Genomic DNA, 14,976 nt, shown 5'->3' with positions numbered 1-14,976 from the left:
AAAAAAAAAAAAAAATTTAGCTGGGCATGGTGGCGGGTGCCTGTAGTCCCAGCTACTCAGGAGGCTGAGGCAGGAGAATCACTTGAACTCGGGAGGCGGAGCTTGCAGTGAGCCGAGATCCCAACACTGCACTCCAGACTGGCGACAGAGCGAGACTCTCTCAAAAAAAAAAAAAAAAAGAATATTAGATTTTAATTAAAAGGATAATTGTGTGGCTTATGTAAATTACTCCAAAAATACAGTTTTAATGTAAGGAGTTAATTTTTTTTCTTTTTTTTTTTTGAGACGAAGTCTCGCTCTTGCCCAAGCTGGAGTGCAGTGGCGCGATCTCGGCTCACTGCAAGCTCCGCCTCCCGGGTTCACGCCATTCTCCTGCGTCAGCCTCCTGCGTAGCTGGGACTACAGGCGCCCGCCACCACTGCCGGCTAATTTTTTTGTGTGTGTATTTTTAGTACAGATGGGGTTTCACCATTTTGGCCAGGCTGGTCTCGAACTCCTGACCTCAAGTGATTCGCCTGCCTTGGCCTCCCAAGTTTTGTTTGTTTGTTTGTTCTTTATTTCTAAACAAAACAAAACAAACAGGATACCCGTGCAGAACGTGCAGGTTTGTTACATGTGCCATGGTGGTTTGCTGCACCTATTGACCCGTCCTCTAAATTCCCTCCCCTTACCCCCGACTCCCCAGAAGGCGTAGGTGTGTGTTGTTCCCCTCTCTGTGTCCATGCGTTCTCAATATTCAACTCCCACTTATGAATGAGAACATGCTGTATTTGGTTTTCTGTTCCTGTGTTAGTTTGCTGAGGCTGATGGCATCCAGGCTTCATCCATGACCCTACAAAGGACAGGATCTCATTCCTTTTTATGGCTGCTTAGTATTCCATGGTGTGTATGTATCACATTTTCTTTATCCAGTCTACCATTGATGGGCATTTGGGTTGGTTCCATGTCTTTGCTATCATAAATAGTGTTGCAATAAACATACCTGTGTTGGCCGAGTGCGGTGGCTCATGCCTGTAATTCCAGCACTTTGGGAGGTCAAGGCGGGCAGATTACCCGAGATCAGGAGTTCGAGACCAGCCTGGCCAACATGGTGAAACCCCGTCACAACTAAAAATACAAAAATTAGCCAGGCATGGTGGCAGGAGTATGTAATCCCAGCTACTCGGGAGGCTGAGGCAGGAGAATCGCTTGAACCAAGGAGGGGGAGGTTGCAGTCAGCCGAGATTGTGCCATTGTACTCCAGCCTGGGTGACAGAGTGGGACTCTGTCTCATAAATAAATAAATAAATAAATAATAAAAGAGATGGGGTCTTGCTATGTTGCCCAGGCTGGTCTCGAACTCCTGGGCTCAAGCGATCCTCCCATCTCGACCTCCCAAAATTCTGGGATTACAGGCATGAGCCATCGTGCCTGGCTCCTGTTTGCTTTAACAGAAAACAGGAACACTCAGTACTCCAGGTTCAAGACATTTGAACATAGGGAAGGCAGTGAGGTCAGGCCTGGCCACCCCTAGGGAGAGGACAAGGAGCTCAGTCCAGCAGGTGGTTCCAGGAATACGAATGTGGGGAGGGAGCTGGACGACAGGTCAGGCCAGCGCAGTCCCATAGGAGCTGCTGGGGAAGACAATTGACTTCCTCCTCGTTTGTTTTGAATAAAGCTGTGTCCTAGTGGCGCTGGAACTTCAAATGCTGGAGATCAGGCTGCACCACCAATGCTTCTCCAAGGATAGCAGCCCCCCAGGGTGGGCGGGTAGTTTCTGAATTGGGAAGGCAACTATTTCCCGAGCTCTGAACTGTTTTATTTATTTTTTTATTTAGAGATAGTGTCTCATCTTGTCACCCAGGTTGGAGTGTAGTGGCACAATGACAGCTCACTGCAGCCTCGACCTCCCGCGCCCAAGGGATCGATCCTCCCGCCTCAGCCTCCTAAGCAGCAACTGGGACTACAGGTATGTGCCACCACACCTGGCATTTTTGTTTTGTCGTTGTTTTGTTGTTGTAGTTTTGCTACGTTGCCCAGGCTGGTCTTGAACTCCTGGGCTCAAGCAATCCGCCCGCCTCAGCCTCCCAAAGTGCTCCTGCACTGTTTTATTTTTATTTACTTATTTATTTATTTATTTATTTATTTATTTATTTATTTATTTATTTATTTTTGAGACGGAGTCTCGCTCTGGAGTGCAGTGGCGCAATCTCGGCTCACTGCAAGCTCCGCCTCCCGGGTTCACGCCATTCTCCTGCCTCAGCCTCTCCGAGTAGCTGGGACTACAGGCGCCCGCCACCACGCCCGGCTAATTTTTTTGTATTTTTAGTAGAGACGGGGTTTCACCGTGGTCTGGATCTCCTGACCTCGTGATCCGCCCGCCTCGGCCTCCCAAAGTGCTGGGATTACAAGCGTGAGCCACCGCGCCCGGCTTCCTGCACTGTTTTAAGGTCGTATCTGAAGTCCTGTGAATGTACTATCTGAGGCACAGTCCTGATAAATACTGCTACAGATGTGAACAGCACGACCTAAGTATTGGCTCTGAATTTTTCCTCACACTTTAGCTAAGGTACCCGTCCACTGCTGAAGTACCTACGCAAATAAATCTTTAGGGCTAAAGAACAGAAAATACAGTGTCCAAGGTTGAGAGTTACCGGCAAGATATAACTCCTGTTGGGTAAAGAAAGGAATGATTACGTTTGACCCCGACGTGATTCGAACACGCAACCTTCTGATCTGGAGTCAGACGCGCTACCGTTGCGCCACGAGGTCTTGAAAGCCTAAGTTTTTTGTGCTTTAGATGGACCCTGTTTCAGCAGTTGTCAGGTGTAGCGACCAGCATGGTTTTTTTTACTCTCCTTTTATTATGGTTTGGGATTGACTAAGGGTTCTTTTTCCCTTTTGTAATGCAGCTATTCAGAGGGAAGTGTAAAAGTAAACGAAACAGGATAGAAGCAGACGCCACCACGGGGTTCCAGAATAATCCTCTTGTCATTCGGGAAAATTCACCTCCCTCGGGCTGTGGAGTCTCCTAAGGAGAAACTTTTGGGAAGCCACAATGTAAAATGTTTCGCGCAGCTTAGCGAAGGCTGGGGCGGGGTTGTCAGGGATCCGGATTCTCTTCTTCCCAGCCCTGTGCATGCGGAGCACTAAGAATTTGCACGAGGGCCAGATCAATGAAACAGTACTGTGTTCAGGCTGGGCGCGGTGGCTCACGCCTGTAATCCCAGCACTTTGGGAGGCCGAGGCTAGGCGGATCACCTGAGGCCAGGAGTTCGAGACCAGCCTGGCTAACATGGTGAATCCCCGTCTCTACTAAAAATATAAAAATTAGCCGGGCGTGGTGGCGAGCGCCAGTAATCCCCAGCTACTCGGGAGGCTGAGGCAGAATCGCTTCAACCCGGGAGGCGGAGGTACAGGGAGCCGAGATCGCGCCATTGCACTCCAGCCTGGGCGACAGAGCGAGACTCCGTCTGTCTCTTTTTTTTTTTGACTCCGTCTCTTACAAAAAAAAAAAAAAAAAATCTATCTATCTATCTATCTATCTATCTATCTATCTATCTATCTATCTATCTTTGGAATAATCTGCTCCCTCCAACCCACCCCAACCTTCCCCGAAACAACCCCAGTTCATTAATTAAAACCTTGGCATTTATACATATACAAATCACAGCTCCTGCGCCCTCCGTCCTTCCATCCACCCCAGGGGATCCGGCATCGGCGTAGCTTCCCTCTGGCCTCTTCCCGGGGCCTCCCAGGATTCCAGTGTGCGGATCCTGGGCTCCGGCGGCTCCTGCGTCCCCGCGAGTGTCCAGCATGGGGAAGGGGCGGGGGCGCGGGTGCCACCGGCCACTCCTGCCTTTTGCTGCTCTCTTGCATGTCCCACGCAACAGCGGCCCCCTCAGCTTCCCCTGCCCCAGCCCTCAAGTCCATCAGCTCCCGGCGGCTGCCTCTGCCCCGACACAGTGCAGTCGGGTCTCTTCGGTCCCTCGTAGTCTTCCAGGTCCCATACTCGCACCCCGCAGGAGGATTCCCTGGGCGGACCAGGAAGGTCCCCAGGCCGGATTCCTGCCCCACGGAGGACCTGACACCTGGGATCCGGCAGACCCCATCCCTGATCCTTCCTGCGGGGCCCTCTGCCCCAGCCCTGGGGAGTGGGAGTTCCATAGGCCCTGGTGCAATGGGCAGGGTTTTTCCTGGGGGTTCAGTTGCTTAGGGACGCAGCCCAAGGCGGGTAATAAACTCCTAAGACTACATTATACCCGCATTATACCGTGGATGGTCAACACGCACCGCAAGGAGCAAGTGAAATAAACTTTGAAGACAGAGAGTTCAAGGGCGCAAGGAACCGTTGAGAACACTCCTACCGCAGAACACTACTATATTTGCTGGGGTTTGTTTGTTTGGAGACAAGTTCTCACTCCAACACCCAGGCTGCAGTGCAGTGGCCCCATCTCTGCTCACTGCAACCTCTGCCTCCCAGGTTCAAGCAATTCTCCCGCCTCAGCCTCTGCAGTAGCTGGAATCACAGGCGCACGTCACCACGCTTGGCTACTTTTTGTATTTTTAGCAGAGATGAGGTTTCGCCATGTTGACAAGGCTGGTCTCGAACTCCTGATCTCAGGTGATCCGCGCACCTTGGCCTCCCAAAGTGCTGGGATTACAGGCCTGAACCACCGCGGCCAGCGGCCAGCCTGTTTTTTTTTTTGTTTTTTTTTTTTTTTGAGACAGCGTCTTGCTTTGCTGCCAAGGCTGGAGTGCAGTGGCTCGACCTCTGCTCGCTGCAACCTCCACCTCCCAGGTTCAAGTGATTCTCCTGCCTCAGCCTCCCAAGTAGCAGGAATTACAGGCACCTGCCACTGCGCTCAGCTAATCTTTTTCGTATTTTCACCATGTTGGCCAGGCTGGTTTTGAACTCCTGACCTCAAGTGATCCACCCACCTCTGCCTCCCAAAGTGCTAGGATTATAAGCGTGAACCACCGCACCCGGCCTGTTTGTTTTGTTTTGTTTTTTAACCATTTTTAATTCCCACTGGCGATGCTGGCCATGCTTCCACACACCTATAATTGTATATGAGATTTTCACTGCCTGGGGAGAAGGGAAGCAGATATGGAGGAGCCCCACAATGCCACCTCTGAAACAAGAAATGTAGCAGAATGAACTGAACGAGGGTGGCATTTATTTGGCAAATTATGACTACAAGACCTGCTCTCGAGGTTGTTTTAAAAATCAGAGGCCCGGCGCAGTGGCTCACGCCTGTAATCCCAGAACTTTGGGAGGCCGAAGCGGGTGGATCACGAGGTCAGGAGATCGAGACCATTCTGGCTAACACGGTGAAACCCCGTCTCTACTAAAAATACAAAAAAAATACAAGAAATTAGCCAGGCGTGGTGGTGGGCGCCTGTAGTCCCAGCTACTCGGGAGGCTGAGGCAGGAGAATGGTGTGAAACCCGGAGGTGGAGCTGGCAGTGAGCCGAGATCGCGCCACTGCACTCTAGCCTGGGTGACAGAGCGAGACTCTGTCTCTAAATAAATAAATTAATTAATTAAAATAATCAAAATTGAAGTAGCCCGGGCAGTGTGGTTCATGCCGGCAGTTCCAGTACTTTGGGAGGCCGAGGTAGGAGGAATGCTCGAGGCCAGGAGTTTAAGACCAGTCTAGGCAACATAGGGAGACGCCTTCACTACAAAATATAATTATCTGGGCGTGGTGGTGTGCACCTGTAGTCCCAGCTACTTCGGAGGCAGAGGAAGAACGCTCAAGACCAGCCTGAGCAAAATAGAGAGCCTCTACCCCCACTCCTCACCACACTGTTTCTACCAAAAAAAAAAAAAAAGAAAAAGAAAAAGAAAAGCTGGAAGTGGTGGTGTGAGCCTGTAGTCCTAGCTACTTGGGAGGCTGAGGTGGGTGGATCACTTGACTCCGGGAGTTCGAGGCTGCAGTTAGCCGTGATCGAGCCATTGTCTGAAAAGTAAATGCTCTGTCTGAAAAGTAAAAAATAAAAATAGACTGGGCGCGGTGGCTCACGCCTGTAACCCCAGAACTTTGAGAGACAGAGGCGGGGGGATCAAGTGAGGAAAGGAGTTCAAGACCAGCCTGGCCAACATGGTGAAACCCTGTCTCTACTAAAAATACAAAAATTAGCTTGCAGTGCTGGCGCACGCTTGTAGTCCCAGCGCGGCCTCTTCCCACCTTTTAAGGTAGGGAGCCCAGGCTGAGGCGCCCCTCTCTCTAACTGCAGGATCCTCGGATTTTTGCTCTCCAGGCACCTCGCCCTTCGCTTCATGGCCCTCTAGTAGTTCCAGGGTGTTCGCAGTTGTGACCTGCTTCCCGTGAGCCTCTGCTCTACTCTCCTGGATGGGGCGTGCGTTCCCCACCCAGCAGCCCTCGCGCGGTCCGGCACAGCGGACACCAGGACTCCAAGATGGCGTCAGTTGGTGAGTGTCCGGCCCCGGGTAAGGCTGTTTGGACGCCGTGGTGGAAACAGGAGCCAGGGTCCAGGGTCCAAAGCCACACTGCGAGAGAAGGAAGCTGCGGAGTTGCCCGCCCTTTGCTCAGGCACTTCGCCACGACCTCACTTGAGGCGCGCCAGACCCTACTTTAGGGTCTTGTGCTGCCCGACCCCGCTCGGCCCGCCCAGGCGCGCCTTCCTGCTGCCCAGGGCCTGCGCCAACCGGGTTAGGCGTGGAGGGTGAAGGCATCTGGGGCACGCGCTTCTGGGCCTGCGAATGCGCCGCCTTGGGCCACTGTCCCTCTTTCCGCTAAGAAATAGCCGCTTGCCTCTCCCGCTGCGACCCAGCTGCTTTGCACTTGAATGTTACGCGCAGCATTTTCCCTTCTTTTCCAAAGCTTAAGCTCAGATGAAGCTCCAGGAGGAGCTCAGGACTAGGACTGTGCCTGACATCATGTGAGGTTCGATGCATATATGTTGAATAGGCTCAGAGAGGCGAGGTGACCTGCTCAAGGTCACAACTCGTGAGAGGGCTGAGCTGGTATTCAAACCTGAGGCTTCGTGGTAAATGAACTTTATTCTCTAGGACAGCCTTATGACTAGCAGGCTTTTCCGAGACGCCCATGTGTAAATCGCTACATTCATCCCGCTGTGCACACTGATGATTTTTGTTTGTTTTTGAATAGGGCTAAACCGTGTTTTAGCCCTAGATGCTCCATAGTAGCCTTGTCAGAGAGTCCTTGTTGGGAAAGTCGATCCCATTTTACAGATGAGGAAAATAACTGTTCGGGATGTGATGTGGCCTCTCTGAGGTCACACAGCCTGATAGTGGCAGAGTTTTGATTCACCCATGTGTGTCTTAGCTAAGTTTCTGTTTTTTTATCATTTTTTTTAGATGGCGTTTCGCTCTTGTTGCCCAGGGTGGAGTGCAATGGTGTGATTTCGGCTCACTGTAACCTTTGCCTCCTGTGTTCAAGCGATTCTCCAGCCTCAGCCTCCGAGTGGCTGGGATTACAGGTGCCGGCCACCATGCCCAGCTAATTTTTGTGTTTTTAGTAGAGACGGGGTTTCACCATGTTGGCCAGGCTAGTCTTGAACTCCTGACCTCAGGTGATCCGCCTACCTCGGCCTCCCAAAGTGCTGGGATTACAGGTGTGAGCCACCGCGTTTCTGTATTTTTTTTTTTTTTTTTTTTTTTTGACATGGAGTCTCACACTGTCGCCCACGCTGGAGTGCAGTAGCTGATCTAGGCTCACTGCAACCTCTGCCTCCCAGGTTCAAATGATTCTGCTGCCTCAGCCTCCCAAGTATCTGGGATTACAGGCACGCACCAATACCTACGCCCGGCTAATTTTTTTTTTTGTATTTTTAGTAGAGATGGAGTTTCGCCACGTTGACCAGGCTGGTCTCAAACTCTTGACCTCAAGTGAGTCACCTGCCTCGGCCTCCCAAAGTGTTGAGATTACCAGTGTGAGCCACCGCGCCTGACCTCTGGTTTGTTTTTTTGAGATGGAGTCTCGCTCTGTCGCCCAGGCTGGAGTGCAGTGGTGCGATCTCGGCTCACTGCAAGCTCTGCCTCCTGGGTTTATGCCATTCTCCTGCTTCAGCCTCCAGAGTAGCTGGGACCACAGGCGCCCGCCACCATGCCCAGCTAATTTTTTGTATTTTTAGAAGAGACAGAGTTTCACCATGTTAGCCAGGATGGTCTTGATCTCCTGACCTTGTGATCTGCCCACCTTGGCCTCCCAAAGTGCTGGGATTACAGGTGTGAGCCACTGCGCCTGGCCTCTGGCCTCTGTATTCTTAATCTCAGCCTGGAGAAATGAAGAGGGGTTCAGAAAAGATGAGAGGGAGCTGTTTTCCCCTCAGTAAAATGGGCACAAGAATATTCGTCATACATGGTAGTTGTGTTAAGGAAACAACCTGTGAAAAGTGAACACTGGGGCATTTTGTCTAAGCATAGGGTTGTGGTCAAGAGCTCTGGACTAAGGATCAATCGATTTAGTACATGAAAGACACTTGGAACAGTGCGTGGCCCACAGCGAGTACTCAGTCCTTGTGAGCTGGTCATCCAGCCTTTACTTTGTGACCTTTAGGCAGGGTCATGTCACATGCCTGGCCTATTCAGCATCACCCCCAGTGAAGAAATTGGAGTCCATGTCTCTTAGGTATTGATGATCTTTTAGGTAGCGTCTGTCACCAGAGTACAAAGACAGTATTTCATGAGCACATAAAGTGAGGGAAATATGAATTAGCAGCAGTAGGTAAGATCAGGGGTTGGCAAACTGGCCAGTGAGTTGGATTTCCTGTGGCCTGTTTTTGTCTGGCCATGAGCTCAGAATGGTTTTTTTGTTTTTATTTTTATTTATTTATTTATTTTTTGAGATGGAGTCTTGCTTTTGTCGCCCAGGCTGGAGTGCAATAGCACGATCTCAGCTTAGTGCAACCTCCACCTCCTGGGTTCAAGTGATTCTCCTGCCTCAGCCTCCCAAGTAGCTGGGATTGCAGGTGCCCGCCACCACGCCTGACTAATTTTTGTATTTTTAGTAGAGATGGGGTTTCGCCATGTTGGCCAAGCTGGTCTCAGACTCCTGAGCTCGTGATCCTCCTGCCTTGGCCTCCCAGAGTGCTGGGATTACAGACGTGAGCCACTGCACCGGGCCTAGAATGGTTTTTTGTTTTTATTTTATTTATTATAGAGATGGGGTCTCAAACTCCTGGCCTCAAGCAATCCTCCCATCTTGGCCAAAGTGTTGGGATTACTGGCATGAGGCACTACATTGGGCCATTTTCTGTTTTTATTTATTTATTTATTTATTTTTATTTATTTTTTTTTTGAGACGGAGTCTCGCTCTGTCGCCCAGGCTGGAGTGCAGTGGCGCAATCTCAGCTCACTGCAAGCTCCGCCTCCCGGGTTCATGCCATTCTCCTGCCTCAGCCTCTCCGAGTAGCTGGGACTACAGGCACCCGCCACCACGCCCGGCTAATTTTCTGTATTTTTTAGTAGAGACGGGGTTTCACCGTGGTCTGGATCTCCTGACCTCGTGATCCGCCCACCTCGGCCTCCCAAAGTGCTGGGATTACAAGCGTGAGCCACCGGGCCCGGCCCATTTTCTGTTTTTAAAAAGATTGTTTAAAAATAAAATAGACTATGCTATGGAGACCTTATGTGGCCTGCAAATCCGAAAATCGTTATTCTCTGGACAACCCCCAGGTTGGAGTTAGCACTCAGGAGAGACTTGCTATTTCCACGTGGCTTCATAGTAATGAACAGTATGTTTCCTCTCAAGGATCTGTGGTTGTTCTACAACCATTACTGAGAATCAGTCGTGTACCGAGAAGTGGCGGGGATATTCCCACCTTCAGGTAGCTCATAATCAGGCAGAAAGGTGGTAATAGTTCTCATTTACATAGTACCTAGGGCCAAGTACCAAGGATTTCACAAAAGAGGAAACTGAGAAGGAGTAGTACCTTGCCCAAGGGTACACATCTACAAAATGGCACTAAACCCAGAATGGCGCTAGACCGCAGGGTCTGCTCTGTCTCTGAACTCTACTGGGTCTCTTTATGTGACCCAGTGATTGCAGATGGAAGCTTCAGTGCTGCAGAGGAGCAGGTGTGTGTAGAGTTGGGGTGGGAGTTCCAATAGGGCAACCAAGGACTGAGGCCTTCCTCTGCCTTCCAGTGAAAGAGAAATTCGTGGAATAAGTATAGATGAATCTCAGATGAACTGGTTAGTCCCTTGCAGTGGCGCGATCTTGGCTCACTGCAACCTCTACCTCCCAGGTTTAAGCGATTGTCCTGTCTCAGCCTCCCGAGTAGCGGGGACTACAGGCACACACCACCATGCCCAGCTAATTTTTGTATTTTTAGTAGAGATGAGGTTTCACTATGTTGGCCAGGCTGGTCTTGAACTCCTGACCTCATGATCTGCCTGGCTTGACCTCCCACAGTGCTGGGATTACAGGCGTGAGCTACCATGCCCTGCCAAAGGTGTTAGGTTTTTGTTTGTTTGTTTATTTTTGACACGGATTCTTGCTCTGTCACCTAGGCTAGAGTGTAGTGGCACAATCTCAGCTCACTGCAAGCTCCGCCTCCCAGGTTCACGCCATTCTTCTGCCTCAGCCTCCCTAGCAGCTAGAACTACAGGCGCCCGCCACCACACCTGGCTAATTTTTTTTTTTTTTTTTTTTTTTTTTTTTTTTTTTTTAGTAGTGATGGGGTTTCACCATGTTAGCCAGGATGATCTCAATTTCCTGACCTCATGATCTTTCCACCTCAGCTTCCCAAAGTGCTGGGATTACAGGGGTGAGCCACCGCGCCCGGCCCCAGATGTGTTAGTTTTAAGGAAACACCCTTGTCTTCATAATACAGAGATAGAACTAGGAAGAAAAACAAGTTGTAAATTGTTGGCTTTTTTCTCCTGTGATGTGCCAGGCTCCATGCCAGCCACTGAACATGGTAACGAGATGCAGAATATGTCTGCATAGTTTATGTGAATGTGAAAAAATGGCTTCACTGGATCAGGAAGTGAGTTTTCTGGCCTGGTGCAGTGGCTCATGCCTGTAATCCCAGCACGTCAGGAGGCCGAGGTGGGCAGATCGCCTGAGGTCAGGAGTTCGAGACCAGCCTGGCCAACATGGTGAAACCCCGTCTCTACTAAAAATACAAAAATTAGCTGGGTGTCGTATGCATGCCTGTAGTCCCAGCTACTCAGGAGGCTGAGGCAGGAGAATCGCTGGAACCAGGAGGCGGAGGTTGCAGTGAGCCGAGATCATGCCACTGCATTCCAGCCTGGGCAAGTGCAGTGGCGTGATCTCATGGTGCAGTTTCACCATGTTGGCCAGGCTGGTCTCAGACTCCTGACCTCAAGTGATCTGCCTGCCTCGGCCTCCCAAAGTGCTGGGATTACAGTGTGAACCACTGTGCCCGGCCTCCCTCAGCAGACTCTTGAGGCTGATCCTGACAGAGCCTTAGTCTTTCCTTTGATCCCAAAATGGAGAAGAAACCTTGGGATTATTTAATCTGGCTCCACTTGTGGTTATCTTTGAGAAGGCACCGTGGTCCTAGACTCTTTGCCCTCAATAGGACACCTGCTAAAAGCTTTTTAAAACTGATCATTAGCTGGGTGTGGTGGCACACACCTGTAGTCCCAGCTGTTCAGGAGGTTGAGGCAGGAGGGTCACTTGAGTCCAAGAGGCTCAGTGAGGCTGCAGTGAGCTGTGACCACACCTGTGAATAACCAGTGCACTCCAGCCTGGGTAATGGAGTGAGACCCTGTCTCTCAGAAATAAATAAATAAATCTTTGCAGGGAGAACAGGGGAGACGATTCCTTTCTTAAATGCATCTCCTGGACGCCCACAGCCCCACCCACTCCCTGGCCCTCCATAGTCTCCTCCTGGGCCCAAATGTGAGGACAGTGCAGCCTCAGCCAGGAGCCCTTCTGATTCCTTGTTCTCAGACTCCCATTGGAATACAATCTGGGGCCGTTCAGTCATATGGAGTGGTTTTTCCTCACTTGACTTCTCGGAATGTGTTATCTCTTATTTTTATCTCTGGAAATTGTTGGTGTCTGTGGTCCCAGGATGCTGGAGGTGGAAATCCCTTGGGTTTCTTTCATTATACTTGCTCGGGCTGGCCCATCTGGTGAGTCTGAGAGCTGTGTGAACCCAGTTGCTGTTTGAAGCCCTTCCCCAGTAAACAAGTGCGTCAAGTCTGAGTGAGACCCTTGAGGGCACCATCACACCGCTCTCCTTCCACATCCCCTCTTGTACATTCTCCAGCCACACATCCCCAGGGTTGGACAGGGCACCCTCATTTTGGCTTCAGGGATATAGGAGGGCCAGTCCTGACCCCACGTTGTGTGTGTGACTTTGGTCACGTGGCCCAACCTCTCTGAGTCTATCCCTCCTCCCCTCCTGTAAGGTAAAGACATGAACTGCTTGTTGTGAAGATGAAATAAGCTAACAATGTCAAGTAAATGTTAGCTTTGCAGTAATCTTCCTGTCCTCCATGTTACTGCTTTCTTTGAGACCCTTTTCTGGAGTTACTCCCAGCAAGCTGTTACTCAGACGTCCTGTTGGTTAATAAAGCTGTCCCTGCAGCAGTTCTGCTATTGTATAGACTCAGTCTTAAAATAGTGGGCTTGATGTGATGTATTTCTTCATAATATTGTGTATGTGCAGCCTCTGTGTAATTGCATTATGCACCTTTATTGCATAGTTGAAGTAGTGGCAGGAAAGGATGCCATGTGTGTTACTGGGAGATTATTCAGTGGGTATTTTTTCTCACTCTTCCGTTTCAGTATCAGTGAAGGACAAGAAACTTCTGGAGGTCAAACTGGGGGAGCTGCCAAGCTGGATCTTGATGCGGGACTTCAGCCCTAGTGGCATTTTCGGAGCGTTTCAAAGAGGTCAGAGCCTTGTGGATGTCTGTAAATGAAAGCAAATCTCTGGGTCTTCAGATCTCTTTTTTGCCATGAATTAATTTGGGCAATGAAGGCTTTGTTGTCTGAAAGCAGTAAGTTATATAGAGGAGGACAGGGAGGGATGCTAGGCCTTGGACTTCCATGGTTGATTGGCCCTTTCAAAGGCCTATCTTGGCCTGGTGCGGTGGCTCATGCCTGTAATCCCAGCACTTCGGGAGGCCGAGGTGGGAGGATTGCTTGAGCCGAGTTTTAGACCAGCCTAGGCAATATGGAGAGACCCCATCTCTATAAAAAAAAAAACACAAGAAAAATTAGCTGGGTGTGGTGGTGCATGCCTGTAGTCCCAGCTACTCAGGAGGCTACAAGCTCAAGGCCAAAGGGGAAAGGTGGAATCCAGGTGGACCTAGTTCAGGAGGTGGTATGTGTTTATAGTTCAGGCTATGGAGATTAGAGACCTTACTGGCATTTGTGCTTGTCATCTTTATCAGCCAGTGAATGCAGGGCGAGGGGCCTAAACAGCCAGAGCAGGACTAGGTCCCTGAATGTCAGCCAGACTCAACTGTGTGCTCAACTTCACTCAAATGTGAAACCCAGCAGGGCAGTGAGCGCCTCTTGCGTTTGCAGGTTACTACAGGTACTACAACAAGTACATCAATGTGAAGAAGGGGAGCATCTCGGGGATTACCATGGTGCTGGCATGCTACGTGCTCTTCAGCTACTGCTTTTCCTACAAGCATCTCAGTGAGTGCCTCTGCGGCATCTTGCCTTCAGTTCCCATGAGAGGGTGGTGGTGACTGATTTCATTAGATACAGCAGCCCACCTTCTTCCAAGGCTGAGGGACTTTTAGTAAGTTCTTTATGTTTCCACCTAAAAGAATTGGAGGGACCTATCAGAGTACAGTATGTGGGATATTGTTTGAAATGAGAAAATTGTGACAAAGAGAACACAGGAAAATCAAGATGAAGCCAGGGTAAAGAGAGTACTTGGAAGCATTCTTTAAAATATAGCATGCTCTGTGAAAATTTGGCTTGATTTTCCTAGTAGCCAATGCAGAAAGAGAAATGAGTTGAGTGGGATAATCTCGTACCCCAGAAAAGCATGGCTGTTCCGGCTCTGAGGCTTGAGAGGAGCTTGTCTGGTGGGAGATTGGTGGGAGGTGTCAGTGGCGGCCTCTGACTAGGCTGTTTCTGACAGTGTAGTGTACACCCCCCACCCCTACCTCACTCCCATTCTGCGGCACCAGGGCGGTGCTGCCTCTGAAGGACGGGTTCCCTGGGGCTGTTTTCTGAGCGGGTGTTCCCTCTGTTCCTTCTGGAAAGTGGTTGGCCAGGTGGCAGGTTGGATCCTGAGGTGTCTTTGTGCTCCCCGGGTCTGCTGATTCTGCAGAGACACCGGCAGGCGGGTCGTGGGTCATCTCTGAAGGGAATTCTCAGGAACGCTTTGTGTGATCTCAGCCTGCTTCCTGCCATGCTGTGCCTTCACTGTAACCTTTTAAGATACTTACCATCTTTGCCTTCCTGACTTCAGAGCACGAGCGGCTCCGCAAATACCACTGAAGAGGACACGCTCTGCACCCCCACACCCCACGACCATGGCCCGAGCCCCTCCATGAGGAACACAATCTCAATCGTTGCTGAATCCTTTCATATCCTAATGGGAATTAACCTCCAAATAAAAGATGACTGGTATGTGTGCTGCTTGCCTGCCTGTCTGCCGTAGCCATTATCCCATGTTCCAGGGGCTCCTGTGGCACAAGGTAGGGGGAGGTTGTCTTTCCAGGCTGTTGACCCTTGAAGGCCTTTGTGGACTTCCCAGACCACCACTCTGGTCGTGTCCCAGCTCCCTGGGGGGGGGCAGGGTGTCATCCAGACCTTCCCGTAGCAGCAGTGCTGAAGTCCGTCCCTTGCCATGAGTGCTGTGGGCAGGTGCATTCACAGACACTCTGGTCTTTAGTTGGCTGGCCCTTTATGGTGTAACACAAAGGCTTGTGTACCTGAGAGTGCCAGACCCCACCCCAGCTGTCCTGTGGCTCCAGGCAGGGGATTTTTGGATGGCCCACGTCCCGTGTTTCTGCATCACCCTGGGGCATCAAGGGCTACAGGGTGAGGTGACCCG

At 50.6% G+C, this 14,976-nt stretch overlaps 1 protein-coding gene and 1 non-coding gene across 2 annotated transcripts; one reads left to right on the top strand and one right to left on the bottom strand.

Moving 5' to 3' along the window:
* Positions 1–2,679: 2,679 nt before the first annotated feature.
* Positions 2,680–2,751, bottom strand: TRNAW-CCA. Its single transcript has one exon. It is a non-coding gene; the product is annotated as a tRNA-Trp (tRNA).
* A 3,572-nt stretch (positions 2,752–6,323) lies between these two features.
* On the top strand, positions 6,324–14,554 carry ATP5MF (ATP synthase membrane subunit f). The gene is made up of 4 exons (XM_003278074.3): positions 6,324–6,418; positions 12,738–12,845; positions 13,485–13,601; positions 14,389–14,554. The coding sequence occupies exons 1-4, from the start codon at positions 6,406–6,408 to the stop codon at positions 14,415–14,417; spliced, it is 267 nt and encodes an 88-aa protein (XP_003278122.1). The 5' UTR covers positions 6,324–6,405; the 3' UTR covers positions 14,418–14,554.
* The last annotated feature ends 422 nt before the right edge of the window (positions 14,555–14,976 follow it).

The sequence above is a fragment of the Nomascus leucogenys genome, chromosome 17 (assembly GCF_006542625.1).
Source record: "Nomascus leucogenys isolate Asia chromosome 17, Asia_NLE_v1, whole genome shotgun sequence".
NCBI classification, from domain to species: domain Eukaryota; kingdom Metazoa; phylum Chordata; class Mammalia; order Primates; family Hylobatidae; genus Nomascus; species Nomascus leucogenys.
Note: the sequence above shows the minus strand (reverse complement) of the source record. Positions and strands in the feature narration are given on the sequence as shown.